At 46.4% G+C, this 21,353-nt stretch overlaps 1 protein-coding gene across 1 annotated transcript in view; it reads right to left on the bottom strand.

Moving 5' to 3' along the window:
• The window catches only part of LOC134990741 (zinc finger protein OZF-like), a 34,323-nt gene extending 13,864 nt beyond the window's left edge, over nt 1-20,459 (bottom strand). The window contains exon 1 of the mRNA XM_063950715.1: nt 20,037-20,459. Coding sequence (XP_063806785.1) covers nt 20,037-20,385 — 349 coding nt within the window. The 5' untranslated portion in view covers nt 20,386-20,459. The remainder of the gene's footprint in view (nt 1-20,036) is intronic.
• Between the last annotated feature and the right edge of the window lie 894 nt (nt 20,460-21,353).

The raw sequence follows: 21,353 nt of genomic DNA, 5'->3' as shown, positions 1-21,353 counted from the left end.
CAGATTCCAGCTTCTACTAAACACCGGTGTAGATCCAGCGGATCCTATCTTACCAGCAGTATCCACTACCACCGGTAATCATCTATCAGCTAATCTGTTTCTACGCTCCCAAGCATTTCACATCATCCACTCTGTGTTTCATCACCTGGCTGGTCCCATCCAGCATCCACTCCGTGACTTCAGTACCTGGCTGATTCCATTCAGCATCCACTCCGTGTCTTACCACCTGGCTGGTTCCATCCAGCTGATACAGCAGCTTACTCAAGTTACCAGTTTCACCTGTTACAACTACTGGCATGTTCTTCGGCTATCTCCACTACTACAACCAGGCCTGGTAAGGTTATTTCATCAAAGGACTATAACATCTGTTCTGAACCTACCAGTGGTCTGTGATACCTTCCATGGTTACGTGTTCCAGGAACTGTATTATTTGCCACTGTCATTGCTAACCTTGAATGCTGCTTGTCATTACACGGAGTCTGTTAATAAAGTTTTATTTTTAATTTTAAACTGGTTGTCATGGTCACACCTTCGGGTAATCATTCTGCACTTACATGTCCAGGGGTCTGATTAATCCTCCCAGGTTTAATTTCATCTCAGCCCCTACAACTGAGGCTTCCTCCCATCAGCCTAAAACCCTCAGTTGTGACAATACCATTATCTTAATTATCTTTGCCTTGTCCACAGGAAGGAGCACCTTCTGAGAAACCGTGTCCAGTATCATTACCAGGAACTGAAGCATCTGCGTAGGTTCTAAGTGGGATTTCTGCAGTTTGAGAATCCACCCATGATCCCTGAGTAGTCTGTGCTCTGAATATAGCCATTATGAGGAGATCGTCCAAGTATGGAACAATGTTCACTTCCTGCTTGTGGAGTTGTAGCAACATCTGTGTCATCACCCTTGATAACACCATCAGTGCCGTTGAGAGACCGAAAGGCAAGGCCTGGACCTGGTAGTGACTGTCCTGCAGTGCAAACTTGAGGTAAGCCTGAAGAGGTGGCCATATTGGGATGTGAAGATACGCATCCTTAATATCCAGAGAAACTAGGAATTCCCCTTCTTCCATGTCACGCTTGGCTTGAGTTGGGGATCTGATGGCTGATAATTGACTGAGGGAGCAGCTATCGGCAAAGGAAGGAAACGAGGTGGCTGAATGTAGTTCTTACTCATGGATTGAAGACTTAGGCCCGTGGATGTAGAGGGGTAGGCAATGAGGACAATGACAAAGAATGATACACTGAAGAAAGAGGAATTCAGTTTTAATGAGACCTCAATCATACACAACGACTAGGAGAGAAGTCTGAGAGAATTCTGAAAGATGGAAGATTAGTGATTTGTAAACGATGCTGAAGAATACCGAATGAAGAAGTGACTTGTGATTTGTAATTTATGCTGAAGAACACTGAATGAAGAGATGACTTGTGATTTTTAAAAATTGCTGAAGAGAGGATCGCTGTGAGCACCATCAGAAACGGAGACCCTCTAGCAGATAGAGGGCCCAGTGGTTAAACCACAAGAGCAGGTGGACTGGGAGCAAAGGACTGCAATAACAGAACTGACCACCAGGCGGACACAACAGAGCCAGGATACCAGGGGTTAACCTGGGAGCGCAGGGCACCTTACAGCAGCAAGTAACTTGAAGTACTGGCAACATAGCTAAGCATCAACCCCTTTTTATAAGGGAAGCCTGTACCGGATTGGCTGGACACGAACTGGGACACCTATTGACTTGGATTGGTCTCCAACATGGTGGCTCTCTGCACAGAGGACACATGTGGAACCAGCACACAGCCACTACCTCTGGCCCCAGCCTCCCAGACATCGCACTCCAGCAACAGGACACTTGGAAACAGACACCTCCGGCTGCCATGCTCCCCTCCCCAGGACCCGGACCCCTTGCTGCTGTAGCTCCTATCCATCGCAGCGACACCAGCCAGCTAAGAGGAAGGCCGCAGGGACCAGAACCGGTGGTAAGACTCTGGATGCTGACAGTACCCCCTTTTTTAGGGTGGTCTCCGAACACCCATGCTCCTTAGTGGGATTCTTGACATGAAAGGCACAACTCAGTCTTGGAACATGAACATCCTCTGCAGCAACCCAAGATCTTTCCTCCGGACCATATCCCCTCCAATCTATGAGATACTGGAGATGACCATACCTCTTGTGGAAGTCAAGAAACTTATGAACCTCAAATTCCTCATTTTGAGCAGCTTGAACCTTGGGAGGTTAAGGGAAAGCTGCCCAAAAATTATTTAGTACAAGAGGCTTTAGCAGAGAAATGTGAAAGGCATTTGGAATCTTCAAATAGGGAGGCAGTTTCACCTTGTAAGAAACAGGATTCAACACTCTTTTCATAGGATACGGACCGATGAATTTTACTTTCTGGTAGGAACTTTGAGTCTGAGGTTTCTGGTGGATATCCAAACACAATCTCCCACTTTGAGACTAGGAACAACCCTACGTTTCTGATCAGCATAGGTTTTTTATTTCTGGGAAGTCTTAAGTAGCGCCTTTTGAATTTGTCTCCAAATCTTAGTGAACTGACGAAAAGCGGATTCAGCAGCAGGAACCTCAAGAGGTGGGAGAGGAAGGAACTCGTGGATGAAAACTATAGTTAATTAAGAAAGGAGTGGAATTGGTAGAAGAATGATATAGGTTATAGTATGCAAACTCAGCAAATGGGAGGTAATCCATCCAGTCTTCCTGAGCAGGGGACATGAACATCCGTAAGAAAGTTTCCAGATCTTGGTCGACTCTTTCAGTCTGTCCGTCAGTCTGGGGATGGTAGGCTGAAGACAAGTTCAACTTGATTCCTAGGACAGAGCTGAGCGCTTTCCAGAACTTGGCGACGAATTGAGGACCCTGATCAGAAACTAGTTCCTGTGGAAGGCCATACAAATGAAAATTGTATGAGAAAAACAATTTGGATAGCTGAGGAGCAAAGGGAAGACCAGTGAGGGGTATGAAGTAAGCCATCTTCGAAAATCATTCCACAATGACCCAAATGGTGTTGTGCCCTCTGGAGACCGGCAAATCGACTATGAAATCCATAGTGATGTGAGTCCAAGGCTTTTGAGGTATTGGAAGTGGATGAAGAAGACCTGAGGGAGATGCTTGTGGATTTTTATGTTGAACACACTTAGAAAAGGCTGTTACAAATTCAAAGACATCCGTTTTAAGATGAGGCCACCAGTAGTATCGCTGAATGAACTTGAGAGTCTTAAGACCACCGCCATGACCCATGAAAGATGAAGAATAAGCCCACGTAAGCTATTTCCTGCAAAATTTTGGTGCTACAAAAGTTCTCCCCGGAGGAGGTAGAGGAACAGTACGTGTTGAAGCAAATGAAGCTGGAATCAGAATAAACTGTATCTCAGAGGAGTTGAGTGAATCATCCGTTTGAAAAGAATGAGAAAGTGCATCTGCTCTTTGATTTAAGGTTCCTGGGCAGTTAAAGAGTTTAAAGGAGAACTGAGAGAAGAAGAGAGCTCACCTGGCTTGCCATCGGTTTAAACAATGAGTTTAAACAATGGGTTTAAGCCATCATGGAAGGACTTGGAGGAGAAGACGGGATGGGAGAAGATTCTGAATGATCAGGACTGGGGCTCAGTGTTAGCTAATTAGGAAGAAGAAAAGGTTTCAAGTCAGTTTGAGAGGATTCCTGTTGAGGACGAGGTTTAGTTTTCTTATGAGATGATTTTCCATTTCTGCCCATTCTTCAGCACAACATTACGTAGATTAGAGAACAAGGCCAGGAGGCCAGTAGCGACATAGCAGAAGTACTGAAGTGTGGAAGTAGGGAGACATCAGTGAGCATAGACCCCCAGTGGCCATCGGTTACAGAAACATTGTGAGGTCAGTTGTTATGGGTAATGAAGATGCCATCCTTGAGCGGTAAAGTAATTTATAGGAGCCAGCAACTGGAGACTGCTACTGTCCTGGACACCTGGACTGTTACGTCGTAGCTATACTGATGCCCCCCAAAAGCTCTAATTGGATCTTACGGTGATTGAGGGGGGCAGGAGTAAAAAAAACCCCAGCAGCAAACAGTATGGAGGATGTAGTCAGCACAGTCTGCCACCAGAGGGAGCCGACAGAGCAGGACTGGAGGCCAGGCAATAATAATAATAAAAGCAGTTCAGGCGACCACTTACTGCCCAGGTAGGGCCACACCGGCAGAAGTCCCTGTCGGAAATCACCGAGACTGTAGTTAAGGGCACTGATCATGGGCTGGCAGTGTCTGTAGCTCCCAGAGAAGCGGCTGGTTTCAGGAGGGCATGTGGCTATATTGCCAGTTTTCAAGATGGCCACTTCTGGCAGGGAAGCCCAAATCAGAAAAAACTGGGCGGGTGAACCAGGTCAGTAATAAGGCAGGAGAGCAGAGGGTACTAGGATGCAGTGGCACAGGGTAGCGTATCTGGCTGCACAGGAATCCCACATGTATGTCCTCTATAATTCACAGCTCTTCCAGATTCCCCCATAGCACCATGGGTTAGGAGGAGAGGGGGAGATGCTGGGACACTGTTGGAGTGATGACAGGCAATCGCTGCGTGTATTCCCCGCTGCCACGACTCAGGGCTTCAACGGCCGGACAGTAGGAGAAGGTAGGCTGCAGGCGGGTGAGCTGACTAACCTGACACGTCCATGCTGAGGCCACCAATCCCCGTAGTATGCACTGCATCAGATGCCAGGAGAGCAGCTCCGCTCAGTGTCTCCAGCCGCGGTCACCGCTGATTCCCAGTCAGCCTCTCCACACGACTCCAACAGCACGGCTAGGCACAAGAGTGGACAGGGCGCACAACCCATGGTGAGTAGCAGTGCTACCTCGCTGAGGTCCAGTCTGTGGTGGGATCACTGCACAACTTCAGTCCGCAGCTTCGGATCCGGGTGTAGGCCGCAACCTGCAAAAGCCAAATGAATGGCTCCCTGGCGCCGCAACCTACACACCAGGGTGTCAAAACACACAGAGGGGAAAGAAAGGGTCTGGAAGAGCCCGTATGACAGCTGTAAAAGGCAGAAAGGACCTATATAAGCAGGTGCTCCTTTATCCTACTTCCTGCTGCCCTTCCAGTCAGACCACCCCTCCCCCCCCCCCGTGACATCTTTTATTGATGTTGAAAACAAAAGTAATGTAGATTTTCGGACCAATCTAAGACCTGCGAATCTACTTTGGAAGCCACCTCCCTTTTTTTTTTTTTAAAGAGTGCCCAACTGGACGAGGATAATTGGAATTCCATTTCTTGGAATTCTAACTTCCTACTGGGCATAACCCAAAATTTTCATCAGCTGTTTTGGGATGTTTAAACACAGTTGTCTTAGTTTTTATAGTTTTAAACACAGGCTCCGCTGCCTTTTCTAAAGATGGAATGGCTTACATAGAACTAATTAGCTCAGGTATGTCAGGTATGTCCAGACCTTCCGAAGTGTAATGAGTCCTCATCCTCCAATGAATCCTCATCTAAAACATGTGTAGACTGTGAAGATGTTGTATCATGTCTATGTGATTTACTTACCACCAGCATTTCAGCCTGCTGTTTTGAGAGGCTGACAATTCCCTAGGTGTATAAACCTCAGAATGAATGTTGCATGTAAGGGTTAATAAGGAAACCTATCACTGGTATAGGAGCTGGTATAAACTGCTCAGCTACATTGGATAATGTCTGTGCAAAGAAGCCCATGAAGGTTTACCAGAACCTGTGCCTGACTCACTGTACACGTGGGTAAGCGTTGTCGCGACCCGGCGGGGAGTTGTTGGAGCGACTCTACGGTGCGTATAAGATGCTTTTTTAGAAAGATCACTCAAAAAAATTTGTAATACTATAAAAATAAAATAAGAAAACTTATGGCTCCTGCCGCACCTGTTATGCACACCTGTGCCTGCAGGAATGTACTGGTGTCTGAACTGTTATGCACACCAGTGTCTGCAGGAATGTACTGGTGTCTGAACTGTTATGCACACCGGTGCCTGCAGGAATGTACTGGTGTCTGAACGGATAGGGATGCAAAACAAATTAACTCACAGACAGACTGGGGAATATGACATTAAGTACACAGAAGGTGATAGGGTAACAAAATAAACACAAAGTGAACAGAGAAGCCCAGAGGCTAAGAAACTGGGTGTCTCCCTATTATTAGGAATGCTTAGATGGAAAAAGCATACCCATATGCCCAGACCTGTGGGTCTCCTTGTAGCAAGGAAATCACTATGCCCACCCGCTGAATCTCCGACCCAGAAGACTGAGGCATAAGCCGGAAGTATAGCTTGCAGCTCTCCTTGAAACAAAAGAACTGCGAGCGATCTCCAGAAAAACGTTCCGGGAGATTTACTTTCGGCTCCTTAACCCCTGAAGGTGCTGCTGCTGCGGGAGCTCCGCCAACGGCCTGGGAGGTGTGCATTTTAATGGACAAATCATTAAATTGTCGAGTCAGGACCTGCACCTGATCGACCACCTGTTGCAACGTATTTTGAGGGGTATGCTCCATATTCCCACAAAATTTCAACAGGAGTATTAGGCTGCTGAATATGTTATGCACACCTGTGCCTGCAGGAATGTACTGGTGTCTGAACTGTTATGCACACCAGTGTCTGCAGGAATATACTGGTGTCTGAACTGTTATGCACACCAGTGCCTGCAGGAATGTACTGGTGTCTGAACGGATAGGGATGCAAAACAAATGAACTCACAGACAGACTGGGGAATATGACATTACGTACACAGAAGGTGATAGGGTAACAAAATAAACACAAAGTGAACAGAGAAGCCCAGAGGCTAAGAAACTGGGTGTCTCCCTAGTATTAGGAATGCTTAGATGGAAAAAGCAAGATGTTGTGTTTTAATACGTAGAGAACACGAAATGCTGTTGCTAAGGGCAACAGCAAAACCCTAAAGGGTTACCAACGGGTGTGGCAGTAAACTCCTTGGTCAGAGATGGAATGATAGACACAAGGAGAGTCTCCACAATCCTAATCCTCACTTGCAGTGCACAGGTTCAGCTTACTGCCACTAAACTGACACCTGAACACCTTGCACAATGAGACAGGATTTAGGCAGGCAAGTCTGAGAATACAGCCGCAAACTTGCTAAGTTCACAGAGTAGCAAAAGAACCCCAGCAAGTTAAACGACTGACTCCAGTCTTACTGCTAGGTCTGGATTGGCAGAGTGTAGTACCAAATCCCCAGGCCTATTTGCAGTAAGCAACAACAAATACAAAGCTACACAGTACTGGCTAACTTTCAGGAACTAACTAACCAACAAAGATCCAGCAGCATCTGCTTAACCTGAGAAGAGGGTTTATAAAGCAGGTGCTGTCCACGCCCCACTCAGACCTCACAGACTGTGAGCACAAAAACCAGCACCGGATCCCCTGCCGTGCACAGAGCCTGTAACCACTGCACAGCAAAAGTCCCGAACCGGAGTATCAGCTGCGCTCAGGTTACTCCGCTAGCACTTGTCTCCCGGTTGCCATGACGACGTGGCAGCACAGGGCAAGAGACCCTAACAGTACCCCCCTCTGAAGAGGGGTCAAAGAACCCCTACCACTATCGGGGAACTGCGAGAAGAAAGAGCGTATCAGTCTGGGGGCATGAAGATCACAACTGCGCACCCACGACCGCTCCTCCGGGCCATACCCCTTCCAGTGCACCAAAAATGACAGCCGACCCCGAACAATCTTGGAGTCAAGAATCCTTACAACAACAAACTCCCTCTGGCCACGTATCAGAAGAGGGGAAGGTCTTCCACTGGAAGAAGGATTACTAATCGCCCGTTTTAAAAGGGAACAATGAAATGTTTTATTGATACCCAAAGAACGGGGCAGATCTAACTGAAATGCCACCGGATTGATAACCCTGGTGATCTTATAAGGGCCGATGAACCGGGGGCCTAACTTATGAGATGGCTGTCTCAACTTCAAATTCTTGGTAGACAACCAGACGAAGTCTCCTAATTTGAAGCTGCAGGGTCTTTTCCGCTTATCAAAAACCCTTTTGGTCACTAATGACACAGACACAAGGGCTTTCTTCACTTTCCTCCAAATACCTCTAAGGACCGAAACCACAGAGGAACCACCAGGCATGGAGTCCAGGGGGTCAAAAGAATTGGCCTTAGGATGATGCTTATACAAACAAAGGAAGGGAGAGATCCCTGTAGCAGAGTGAGCCGAGTTGTTATAGGCAAACTCCGCCATGGACAGATGAGCAACCCAGTCAGTCTGACACTTGGAGACATAACACCTGAGGAACTGCTCCAAGGACTGGTTCACCCTTTCAGTCTGCCCATTAGACTGCGGATGGTAGCCTGACGACAAGCTGACAGAAATCTGGAGATCGGAACAAAATGCCCTCCAGAATTTGGCCACAAACTGGGATCCGCGGTCAGAGACCACATCAAGTGGCAACCCGTGGAGATGCACAACATGCAGCATAAATAATTCAGACAGGCGTCTGGCCGATGGCAGCCCAACCAGTGGAACGAAGTGCGCCATCTTCGAAAACCTGTCAACGACAACCCAGATGGCTGTCATCCCCGAGGATTTGGGCAAGTCCACCACAAAATCCATTGAAATGTGGGTCCATGGCTTAGATGGGATAGAGAGTGGATGTAATGGGCCAACAGGAACCCCTCTAGGAGTCTTATTTCTGGCACAGATGTCACATGCCCGAACCCACTGATCCACATCCTTAGCCACCGAGGGCCACCACACCGCCCTAGATAGCAACTCCCGAGTTCTGGCAATACCCGGGTGACCTGCCGACTTCTTGGCATGGAATTCCAGGAACACTCGCTGTCTTAACCTAGGAGGCACAAACAAAAGACCTACCGGAAGGTCTGGAGGAGCCTGCTCCTGTGCTCTAAGGACTAATGACAAGAGGTCCTGGGTAATGCCCACTTTAATACATGATGGGGACACAATGGGCAACGGCTCCTCTGTGGTCTCCTGGATTGGAGCAAAACTCCGCGAGAGCGCATCAGCCTTGATGTTTTTTGACCCAGGGCGATATGTTATCAAAAAATTAAAGCGAGCAAAAAACAAAGCCCATTGTGCCTGCCTGGCATTGAGACGCTTCGCTGACTCTAAATATGCCAGATTCTTATGGTTGGTGATAATTGAGACCACAAACTTAGCCCCCTCAAGCCAGTGTCTCCACTCCTCGAGTGCATCCTTAATAGCCAACAATTCCCGGTTACCCACGTCATAATTCATCTCGGCAGGCGAAAATTTACGGGAAAAGTAAGCACAGGGATGAAGGCGATTATCAGACACTCCCATCTGAGAGAGCACTGCCCCAATACCCATCTCAGAGACATCCACCTCCACCACAAAAGGACGCTCTGGATCTGGGTGTCGCAGCACCTTGGCCGAGACAAATGCCCTTTTGAGACGGGCAAAAGCCGCTTTAGCCTCACAAGACCAGTGAGCAACATCCGCCCCTTTCTTAGTGAGTGCCACCAAGGGCGCCACTATAGACGAAAATCCAGCGATAAATCATCTATAAAAATTTGCAAAGCCCAGGAAACGCTGAAGCGCCTTCAAACTAGTGGGCTGCACCCAATCCAGGACTGCCTGTACCTTGGAACCCTCCATTTGGTAACCTTCTGGGGAGATAATATATCCAAGAAATGCGATTTGCTGAACTTCAAATTCGCACTTCTCCAGCTTCGCCCCAAGCCGGTGGTCTCTGAGTTTCTGGAGGACTAAGCGTACATGCTTCCGATGTTCCTCCAGGGAATGGGAGAAGATTAGGATGTCATCTAAGTATACAAATAAGAATCTATCCAAATATTCCCTGAGCACATCATTCATGAAATCCTGGAAGACTGCCGGGGCATTACAGAGCCCAAAAGGCATCACCAAATATTCATAATGCCCTGAGTGGGTATTAAAGGCAGTCTTCCATTCATCCACCTCTCTTATTCGGATTAGATTGTACGCCCCGTGTAGGTCAATCTTAGAAAAAATGGTGGCAGTACGAAGCTGGTCAAACAACCCCGAAATGAAAGGCAGTGGGTATGAGTTTTTAATCGTGATACGGTTCAATTCCCTGAAGTCGATGCAGGGTCGCAACGAACCGTCCTTTTTACCCACGAAGAAGAACCCCCACCCAACTGGAGACTGTGAAGGTCTGATAAATCCTTTAGCCAAGTTCTTCTGAATGTACTCTGCCATAGCCTGAGTCTCAGGACGTGACAGGGAGTACAACCTGCTCTTGGGAAGCTTAGCATTTGGCAACAAATCAATGGCACAGTCATAGGGGCGATGGGGAGGTAGTACCTCTGCAACTTTTTTGGAGAACACGTCCGCAAAATCTGCATAACACTCTGGCAATCCTGGCAAACTTGGCTGCGAGAGCCTGACTGGAAGGCTCAAGCAACTCCTGAAACAATCAGTACCCCAACTAAGAATCTCCCCAGAGACCCAGTCAAATTGAGGATTGTGGGCCCTTAACCAGGGTAACCCCAACACCAATGGGGCAAAAGTACAAACAGTCACATAAAAGGACAATTTTTCAGAGTGTGTGGCTCCAATAAACAAAGAAATCTGGCTAGTGCAAGAGGTAATTTTACCTTGGGATAATGGTTCCCCGTTTAACCCACAAATCTCAATTTCCGATGCCAAGGGTACTAAGGGAACAGAGTGTTTCAGGGCGAATTGGCGGTCCATAAAAACCCCGTCGGCCCCACTGTCCACAAAGGCCTCAGTCTTGACAGTTTGACCGAGGATCTTCAAGGTCACCGGAATGATAAAAGTCTTCTTGGGAAATTCTGACTTCTGGCCTGACATGATATTTCCCATCACCCTCAGGCCCTGAAGTTTTCCGGCTTTTCTGGGCATGATACTACCACATGACCTTTATTCCCACAGTACAAACACAACCCCTGCTGTCTCCTCCGCGTCTTCTCACGCGAGGAGAGGCGGGTAGCCCCAATCTGCATAGGCTCCTCGGAAAATTCCTCAGAGTCTGAGGTTCCCTTGGGAAAGAAGGAAACCTCGGTCTCCCTATCAAGCCTACGCTCTCTCAGCCGTCTATCCACCCGGATGGATAACTGCATGAGCTGATCCAAGCTATCAGGCAAGGGATATTGTACCAGTTGGTCCTTTATCTGGTTAGAAAGACCTCTTCGGTACTGGTGTCTCAGGGCTGGGTCATTCCACTGGGTATCATGGGCCAACCTCCGAAACTCCGTACAGTAAACCTCAACTGGCCTTCGCCCTTGCTTAAGGATCGAAATCTGAGCCTCGGCTGAGGCCGTCTTGTCAGGGTCATCATACAACATGCCCAGTGCCGTAAAAAAAGCATCAACACTTTTAAGCGAAGGACAGTCAGGCTGCAACCCATATGCCCAGACCTGTGGGTCTCCTTGTAGCAAGGAAATCACTATGCCCACCCGCTGAATCTCCGACCCAGAAGACTGAGGCCTAAGCCGGAAGTATAGCTTGCAGCTCTCCTTGAAACAAAAGAACTGCGAGCGATCTCCAGAAAAACGATCCGGGAGATTTACTTTCGGCTCCTTAACCCCTGAAGGTGCTGCTGCGGGAGCTCCGCCAGCGGCCTGGGAGGTGTGCATTTTAATGGACAAATCATTAAATTGTCGAGTCAGGACCTGCACCTGATCGACCACCTGTTGCAACGTATTTTGAGGGGTATGCTCCATATTCCCACAAAATTTCAACAGGAGTATTAGGCTGCTGAATATGTTATGCACACCAGTGCCTGCAGGAATGTACTGGTGTCTGAACTGTTATGCACACCAGTGTCTGCAGGAATGTACTGGTGTCTGAACGGATAGGGATGCAAAACAAATGAACTCACAGACAGACTGGGGAATATGACATTACGTACACAGAAGGTGATAGGGTAACAAAATAAACACAAAGTGAACAGAGAAGCCCAGAGGCTAAGAAACTGGGTGTCTCCCTAGTATTAGGAATGCTTAGATGGAAAAAGCAAGATGTTGTGTTTTAATACGTAGAGAACCTGAAATGCTGTTGCTAAGGGCAACAGCAAAACCCTAAAGGGTTACCAACGGGTGTGGCAGTAAACTCCTTGGTCAGAGATGGAATGATAGACACAAGGAGAGTCTCCACAATCCTAATCCTCACTTGCAGTGCACAGGTTCAGCTTACTGCCACTAAACTGACACCTGAACACCTTGCACAGTGAGACAAGATTTAGGCAGGCAAGTCTGAGAATACAGCCGCAAACTTGCTAAGTTCACAGAGTAGCAAAAGAACCCCAGCAAGCTAAACGACTGACTCCAGTCTTACTGCTAGGTCTGGATTGGCAGAGTGTAGTACCAAATCCCCAGGCCTATTTGCAGTAAGCAACAACAAATACAAAGCTACACAGTACTGGCTAACTTTCAGGAACTAACTAACCAACAAAGATTCAGCAGCATCTGCTTAACCTGAGAAGAGGGTTTATAAAGCAGGTGCTGTCCACGCCCCACTCAGACCTCACAGACTGTGAGCACAAAAACCAGCACCGGATCCCCTGCCGTGCACAGAGCCTGTAACCACTGCACAGCAAAAGTCCCGAACCGGAGTATCAGCTGCGCTCAGGTTACTCCGCTAGCACTTGTCTCCCGGTTGCCATGACGACGTGGCAGCACAGGGCAGGAGACCCTAACAGCACCAAACAAAATAGATGTTATGCTAAGAACTTACCGTTGATAAAGTGATTTCTCCTATGTCCACAGGTATCCACAGGATAACATTGGGATATGCCGAAGCAACAGCGGAAATAGCACCAAACAGTCACAAGCTTTCTGGCCTTCCAGGATGCATCGGGGCTCTTGCATATAATCCCGCCCACTGACTCAGTCAAATCAGTTGTTTCCACAGCAATTTAGGCAGGAACACACATGCACACCCTTCCATACAAGAGGGAAGAGGTTTAGTGATTGTAAAGATCCTCAAATCAGGTGCGTAAGGGTGGGATCCCTGTGAACATAAGAGAAATTACGTTATCAACGCTAAGTTTTTACCATAATGTCTACTTCTCCGGCTGGGTCCACAGGTTATCTACAGGTTAACATTAGGATCCCCAAAGCCATTTTTAGTGGTGGGGACGCTCCTGATTAGACATCAATGACTCATTGATGTAGCGAAAGAAGTTTGGATCCAAGATTTTTTAAAGTATCCAGGATTTTGGATGGCTTCCTTGAGAGTTCAGGTATCAGCATTAACTTTATGGTTTCAGAAAAAGATTGCTGACTTACAGGAAGAAGAATATGGGAGATGGAGTTCTGCCCACCTTAGCATGTGAGTTACTGCCTCCATCAATCTTTTGCTGTGAGTTCCTCCCTGATGATTGAGGTATGTTACCGCTGTAGCATTGTCTGAACGGATCTGGACCGGTCTTCCTTGCAAACTGTCCTTTGTCTGAACTAGAGCCATGTATATGGCCCTTATTTCCAACAGATTTATTGGCAGGCGACTTTCCCTTATGGTCCATTTTCCCTGGAACCAGAGGCTTTCGAACACCACTCCCCAGCCCTGAAGACTGGCATCTGTTGTCAGGATTTGCCAATCCATTACCCAAAAAGGTCTCCCCTTGCTTAGATGGTCTGTCTGTTGTCACCAAGCTAGAGACCTTCTTACGTCTACTGGAAGATTAATCATCTGTTTTTTTATTGTCTGATGTCTTCCGTTCCATCGGGTCAGAATGAGATGCTGTAGAGGTCTGGAGTGGAACTGTCCATATTCCACCATGTCGAAGGTTGACACCATCAGACCCAACAGTCACATTGCTGCATGGACTGATATTGTCTGACTGTGCAGCAACTCCTGAGTCATTACTTGCACCTGCGATATCTTTTTCCATGGTAACAAAATTCTCTGTAGACCTGAATCCAACATGGCCCCACATGAACCATCCGTTGTGACGGACTCAGAGACGACTTTTCCCAGTTTATGAGCCACCCGTGTCTTTGTAGACAAACTATTGTCTGTTGAAGATGGCTCAAAAAGTAATTCCTGAGATTGTGCCAGGATTAAAAGACCGTCAAGGTATGGAAATATTTTTATCCCCTGCTTGCGGAGATAAGCTGCCATCACCACCATAATTTTGGTAAACACCCTGGGGGCTGTTGCTAGCCCGAAGGGCAAAGCCTGGAACTGAAAATGTTGCTGTAGGATGGCAAACCGGAGGTAACACTGATGAGACTGTGCTATAGGCACATGTAGGTAAGCATCCTGTATATCCAGAGATACCATGTAATCTCATGGTTCCATGGAAAAAACTATGGAGCGTAATGTCTCCATGTGGAACCTTGGAACCCAAATATATTTAAAATTTTGAGATTGAAAATGGGTCGGAATGACCCATTTGGCTTCTGCATCAAAAAGAGATTGGAGTAAAACCCCTGTCCCCATTGTGTCGGGGGTACTGGGATAATTACACCAGACTGAAGCAATTTTTGAACCGCTTCCTGCAGGGCACTGGCCTTCGACTCTATTCGAGACGGACTGGTGCAAAAAAACCTTTGAGGAGGCTGCCTCTTGAAGGGGAAACCATAACCGAGAGATACCACCTTCTGCGCCCAAGCATCTGTCGTCGACTGCTGCCATATATGTGCAAATTGAAGGAGTCAGCCCCCAACCCTGGAATCCTCCAGGCGGAGGCCCGTACCCTCAGACTGATGGCTTCTGTTCTAGCTTAGAGCCGGCCGTCTATTGGCCCATTGCTTCCTACCCCTAGTTGACTTATTGAACTGGGGTTGCTTAGGTTCCTCTTTCCATTTTGCTCTGCCTTGCCATCGAAATGGCCGAAATTTCTAACCCCTAGTCTTAGGGTTCTAACTAGCCGGAAATCTGACCTTCTTGGATTCAGCTTCCGATTCTAGAATATCTGTCAATTGTTTTCCAAAGAGAATATCACCAGCGAAAGGCAGAGCTTCCAGAACCTTCTTGGATTCTACATCCGCTTTCCAAGTACGTAGCCAAACTGCTCTGCGAGCAGCTACTGTCAAGGCTGATGCTTTAGAAGCAATTGTACCCATATCAAGTGCTGCTTCTTCCAAATATTGCGCAGCTTGTTTTATACGGCCTAAAAGAGATTCCGCCTCCCCTGTGGAAGGGAAGAGGCCTTTTTCTAGTTTCTCCGCCCATTCTACCATCGCTCTCGTCATCCAGGCTGAAGCCATAGCTGGCCTTACTACAGCCCCCGAGAGAAAAAAAAATATTTTTCAATAAACCATCTATTCTTCTATCTGTGACATCATTCAGTGAAGTAGACGGCAATGGTAAAATAGATTTACGCACAAGTCGCACAACATGTGCATCTACTTTAGGAGGAACTTCTCTTTTTGAACAATCCGCAGCTGGAAAAGGATAATAAGAATCCCATTTTTTCGGAATCTTATATTTTTTACCAGGCGTAGCCCAAGGTCCTTTCATCATTTCCGTCAGATCTTCTGATACTGGAATTTCAGTCCTAACTGTCTTTGTTCATTTAAACACAGGTGCTTTAGATTTTGACACTGTCTTGGCTGATTCCTCCAAAGAGAGAATAGCCTTCATTGCATCAATAAGCTCAGCTATATCCTCTGAGCTAAAACCCTCCGACTAATCATCATATGGGGTATTAGAATACACTGTATTCTCATCTGTTGTATCATCTTGTGTAGTCTGGAAAATGGATGTATCTACCATGGTCCTAACAGCCTGGCTATTGTAGAAGCTACTGGAACCAAATCATAAGGAGGGAGCTGCATGTATGGGTTAATAGTGTAACCTATTCCCTGGGGTGGAACTGCAGGAGTTAATCTGTACAATATTGCAGACAAGGTCTGCGCGAACATACTCCATGATGACTCTACTGGTTGTTGAACTGGAGCCTGCTTTTTACTTTGCCGATACGCATAACAGTTTGTACATAACCCATCATAAGTAATAAACTGTTCCAATCCTTCTAAAATCCCCGTTATACAAAATAAACATCTTAAGGATGTAGGAGTGCCTGATAAATTATCGTCACTTTTGCCGCTCACAGACATAGTCAATTTTTCCGTGTTTACCAACTACACAATTTGTGACTGAGAATCACACACACACACACACACACACACACACACACACACACACACACACACACACACACACACACACACACACACACACATAAATATATATAAGTGAAATCAATCTGACCACAACCGTGCACCTGAATTGAGGTTCAGAATAAAACTGACAACATATAAAAGTCAGCAATCATACTAGCATTCAGTCACATGTTAAATATTAAACATTGTCATATGAGAATATAATCAACCACAAACAATTACTTTACAAGTAAGTAGGAGTACAATTGCTGTATTTATGTTTTAACAGCTATTATAACAAGTTTTTCAGACATTTTAGTAGAAAACAACAGTAGTGTACAGGCCTCATATGCAATATGTACCAAAATTAACAATTCATACTAACAAGTAGAAGGAATCTTAGTACTGTATAACCCTTACTCAGTAGAGTGGGATACAGGGAGACTCAACCCACTTCCATGATCGATCAATACGCTCGAAAGACGCTGAATGGATTCAGACGCTACTATTGTACACTACCGCTCCGGTAACTGATGAGAGACACAGACGCTCAATAACGGACACAGACGCTCAGAGAACGATAAGTGTATGCAGACGCTCCTGTCTGCGACCCGGTCTAGGTGGAAACTCTAGTGTACACCATTGCAGTGGCCCAAGCTGCGACCGAGTACCCTCGTTGTAGCGTCTGAGACGGAAGTGAGGCCATCAGTTCATGGACGGGAGACGCACGGAAACTGGTCATGAACTGGGGGGAGGGGCGACCAGGAGAACGCCTGACTCCCCTTGTTGACATAAACTCTAGGGATCGCAGCCTCAACCTAGTCCTGGCGCCTATGGTCCCTAAAGCATAGCGCTGTCGCACTTAAGAGTGGTGGCGCATCAACCACTGTTTGTAGTCTCCTCCAATACAGCGAGGCTGTGTCCGGAAATCCCTAGTAAAAGGAAACCGATGTACTTACCGTCCCCCCATGCTCCGGCCACAGCCTGGTAACGTCTGCTAGACCTGCTAGAACATCCGTCACAGACGCCCGCCGAGACAGCACTGTACCGCGAAGGTAAGCATTGTTGCGACCCGGTGGGGAGTTGTTGGAGCGACTCTTTCTAGTATGCGTTTAAGACGCTGTTAAGAAAGATCACTCAAAACAGACTATAAAAATAAAATAATAAAAGCTTAGGGCTGCCCTAACAGCAGCCCTGTGACCATGGTCCGGCTCCTGCCGCACCAAACAAAAAACTGATTTGACTGAGTCAGTGGGCGGGATTATATGAAAGAGCCCTGATGCATCCTGGGAGGCCAGAAAGCTTGTGACTGTTTGGTGCTATTTCCGCGGTCGCTCCGGCATATCCCAATGTTATCCTGTGGATAACCTGTGGAACCAGCCGGAGAAAAACTGATTTGCCTGAGCCAGGAGGCGGGGATAGATGGACAGGCCCGTTGCATACTGGGAGGCTGAAAGCTTTGACAGTTTGTTACAAATCTCGTGACTGTTTGGTGCTATTTCCGCTGTCACGTCATCATATCCCAATGTTATCCTGTGGATAACCTGTGGATCCTGCCAGAGGAACATATATATATATATATATATCTAAGAGGATAGAATTTGATCGGTGTTGTTACACTGTTTTGTTTGCAGGTTACTTGATACTTTTGTCCCCATTGGTTACTATAGGTCACGTGGACGAGGTTCTCTCCGTGTCCCCGGACGTAGCGTGTGTCAGATGACGTCACTTTGATGCGCTGGAGTGAGCGACGGATGGCGACATGGACGGTTCCACCGGGTATATTAACGACACGGGACATGCACATGCGCGTAGATGGTGACACTAAAACTACTGCATGATCATTGTGAATGTCTGAGGTATTCATAGATGTGTCCAGCACATTTTATTAGGGGGTGCACCGTCGGAGGGGTGTATCTAGCCTTTTGGGCGTGTCTAGCACCATCTATTGACGGTCAACGCAATACAAAATATCCACCCTTGTATCAATCCTAATAAAGCAGATACATTGTCAGATGTTGTGGTGTGCACCAAGCAAACACCCCTGATGCCACTCACTGCAATTACACTGCTCCTCCTCAGCCTGGTCTGGCTCCCCCTCTTTTTCCCCTGCAAGCTGCAGCAGCTTACTTACAAGTCAGTCACTCACTGACACTGACAGTCGCAGACTAGTACTGCTGCTGCTGAAAAAACGAATGATGTGTCAATGTTGCCGCCGACCGCCTGCCAGTATTGAATTTGTCTTCCTAAGAGGAACGCTGGCTGCATGCTGATCCTCATCAGTGGCTGGCGTTGGCATAGCATAGAAGGAGAGAGGTGGGCATGTGGCGGGTGGGGGTGCGAGCAGCATGATGTAATCACATCACATCATGTTGTTTTTGTACATGGAGGTGGAGCCGGGAGTTTGAAAGCCGTGGCAGTGGCACCCTTGATTAACCCAAGCATCCGGTCAGTAATGCAGTCCTGACAGGGTGCAGCGCAGAGGGGACAGTAATCAGCCTGTTCGGCGATCGCTGCATCAGGCATGTGAGATCGGGATGCCAAATATTAGGGGGGTGCCTGTGCGCAACAAGGACCCCCCCTGCGCACACCTATGGAGGTATTGATACAATGCAAATTTGTTGAGATATTGTTTCTTTTTCAGATGGAACCATGGGTCGTGCACGTGATGCAACTGGAAAAAGGGAGCCACTGGTTTTGTCCGAGACCGGCATTTGTTTGTTGGTGATCCCTTGTAGACAGTGAGTAGTATGGACACCAAGAATGTCAGCGGCAGAACAGTGGACGAAAGTAGATCATGACAAATCGGGACCACAGGCATTTAGGGCGCCTAGCAACCACCAATCGTTCCAAACGCATCAGGAACTGCACAAACAGTACAATGCCGGACCCAGCCAAACAGTCCCACAGTCCCAGATCTGGTGAATTGGAGGGCCACGTGAGATGTGGTGGCACGTCAGACTGGTGCTCTGAAAACCAATCCAAGCCTTTCAGCCACTGTTCTGCCGCTGAGAGCAAACCTAAAGTTTAACACTAATGTGATAGCTGTTTTTATTGTAATTATTTTCAGCAATAGAGTAGGACCTGCAGTATAGCGGGGTTCCTTGACGGGGGCTGCAGGCTTAAATGCATTGAGTAATACATGAACTAAAACTCCACTGTTTATTATTGTTAGTTAATATAGTAATGCAAGACACATTTATGTATGTAGTAAGGCTACTTAGATTGAGCAATATTTGATCTGACCATTACATTCCCTAAAGTCATAACCTCAGAACTGCACAGAGCAGGAACTATTATTCACAAGTAATTAGGAATGTGTTCATCATGAACAAGTCCACAATTACCATCTGAAGGTTACACAATTATTTCAAGTCTACACAATTGATATTTGAGGATAAAGCCTTTAACAGAAAACACCCCTGAAGAAGTCACTATTGACGAAACACGTTGGGTGACACACAATTTGGATTTAGAGTGAATTGGAGTGGATAAGAACAAGCCAACCCATGTAAGGGTGACAATTGAAAAATGCTTGTCTTATGATTATACAGATATGTACTTGTGATAAGCTTTTAATCTGTTTTACTTGTAGTTCTAGATTCAAATTTCATTTTATTTCTGAATCTCTTACGAACTGTATTTGGTGAGCTCAGGTCTACTGTATAGCAGGAAATATTTCATACCTGCATCATCTAACAAAATGCATATAAATTAGGCACTCCACAAAAAACTTTACTAATTATATTTTATACATATATACACATTTATATATAATCACTAATAATAAACTTCTGCTTGTTACTTTTAATAACATTATAGTGATGTGTGTAATAACTCTCTACATGTGATATTTGTCATGGATAGCCTTGTGTTAGAAACACCCAACTGAAAACAGGGCTGATGGCGGAGGAGGGTGTAGGATAAGAGATTGCTGTAGTGACTGAGCAATGACAAAATGTGACTTCTGTAATAAGTGTTTATTACTCACCTGTGCTGATATCTGTAGGGATCTCCTCCTCCTTACACTGCTGATCACCCCTCACATACGTCTCTTCTTCTCCCTCTATATCTTCTGTCTTTATATCAGTCACATACGTCTTTTCTTCTCCCTCTATATCTTCTGCCTTTATATCAGTCACATACGTCTTTTCTTCTCCCTCTATATCTTCTGCCTTCATATCAGTCACATACGTCTCTTCTTCTCCCTCTATATCTTCTGCCTTTATATCAGTCACATACGTCTCTTCTTCTCCAACAATATGTTCTGCCTTCATATCAGTCACATACGTCTCTTCTTCTCCCTCTATATCTTCTGCCTTTATATCAGTCACATACATATCTTCTTCTCCCTCTATATCTTCTGCCTTTATATCAGTCACATACGTCTCTTCTTCTCCCTCTATATCTTCTGCCTTTATATCAGTCACATACGTCTCTTCTTCTCCCTCTATATCTTCTGCCTTTATATCAGTCACATACGTCTCTTCTTCTCCCTCTATATCTTCTGCCTTTATATCAGTCACATACGTCTCTTCTTCTCCCTCTATATCTTCTGCCTTCATATCAGTCACATACGTCTCTTCTTCTCCGCCTATATCTTCTTCCTTTATATCAGTCACATGTGTCTCTTCTTCTCCCTCTGTATCTTCTGTTTTAATATCAGACAGACTTTCTACCTATAAAAAAAAAAAAAAACTATAAAGACATTTGCATACAGTCAGACTAAACTGAGGTGAAACAGTATAATATCAGTGTATAAGACACACAGCTCCTCTACACATTATATAGTGACAGTCACTTTGGTATATTGGGGAGACACTAAATCCCACCTACCTGATCCTCCTGTGGGATCCTGTGATTCTCCTCTGTACAATCCTGGGAATACAGAGGACGGGGACATCTCTCTGGGGTATCTCTGTTACTGGGCCCATCTGTAGGAGACACACAGTGACTGAGTACAGTGTATATATTTGATTATCAGATGATGTGTGTATATAGGGCCCCCATACCTGCTCTCCCCTGTACAATACATGACAGTCTCCTCTTACCCAGTGATGTGAGGGTCCGGTGATTCTCCATCGTCACGTCCTTGTACAGACCCCTGTGTTCCTCTATATACTCCCCCTCCTGCATGGAGACATAGACAGTGACATCCTGACACCTTATAGGAACCTGACACACACAGTGATACAGTCATCACCCAGACACATCCCCTGGTGTTACTGTATAATGTCCCATTCCCAACAGTCACCTCTCCAGTCATCACCCAGACACATCCCCTGGTGTTACTGTATAATGCCCCATT

Source organism: Pseudophryne corroboree, unplaced genomic scaffold, assembly GCF_028390025.1.
Source record: "Pseudophryne corroboree isolate aPseCor3 unplaced genomic scaffold, aPseCor3.hap2 scaffold_1193, whole genome shotgun sequence".
In the NCBI taxonomy this organism is placed as follows: Eukaryota; Metazoa; Chordata; class Amphibia; order Anura; family Myobatrachidae; genus Pseudophryne; species Pseudophryne corroboree.
The sequence above is the reverse complement of the archived record's forward strand: the minus strand, read 5'-3'. Positions and strand labels throughout refer to the sequence as shown.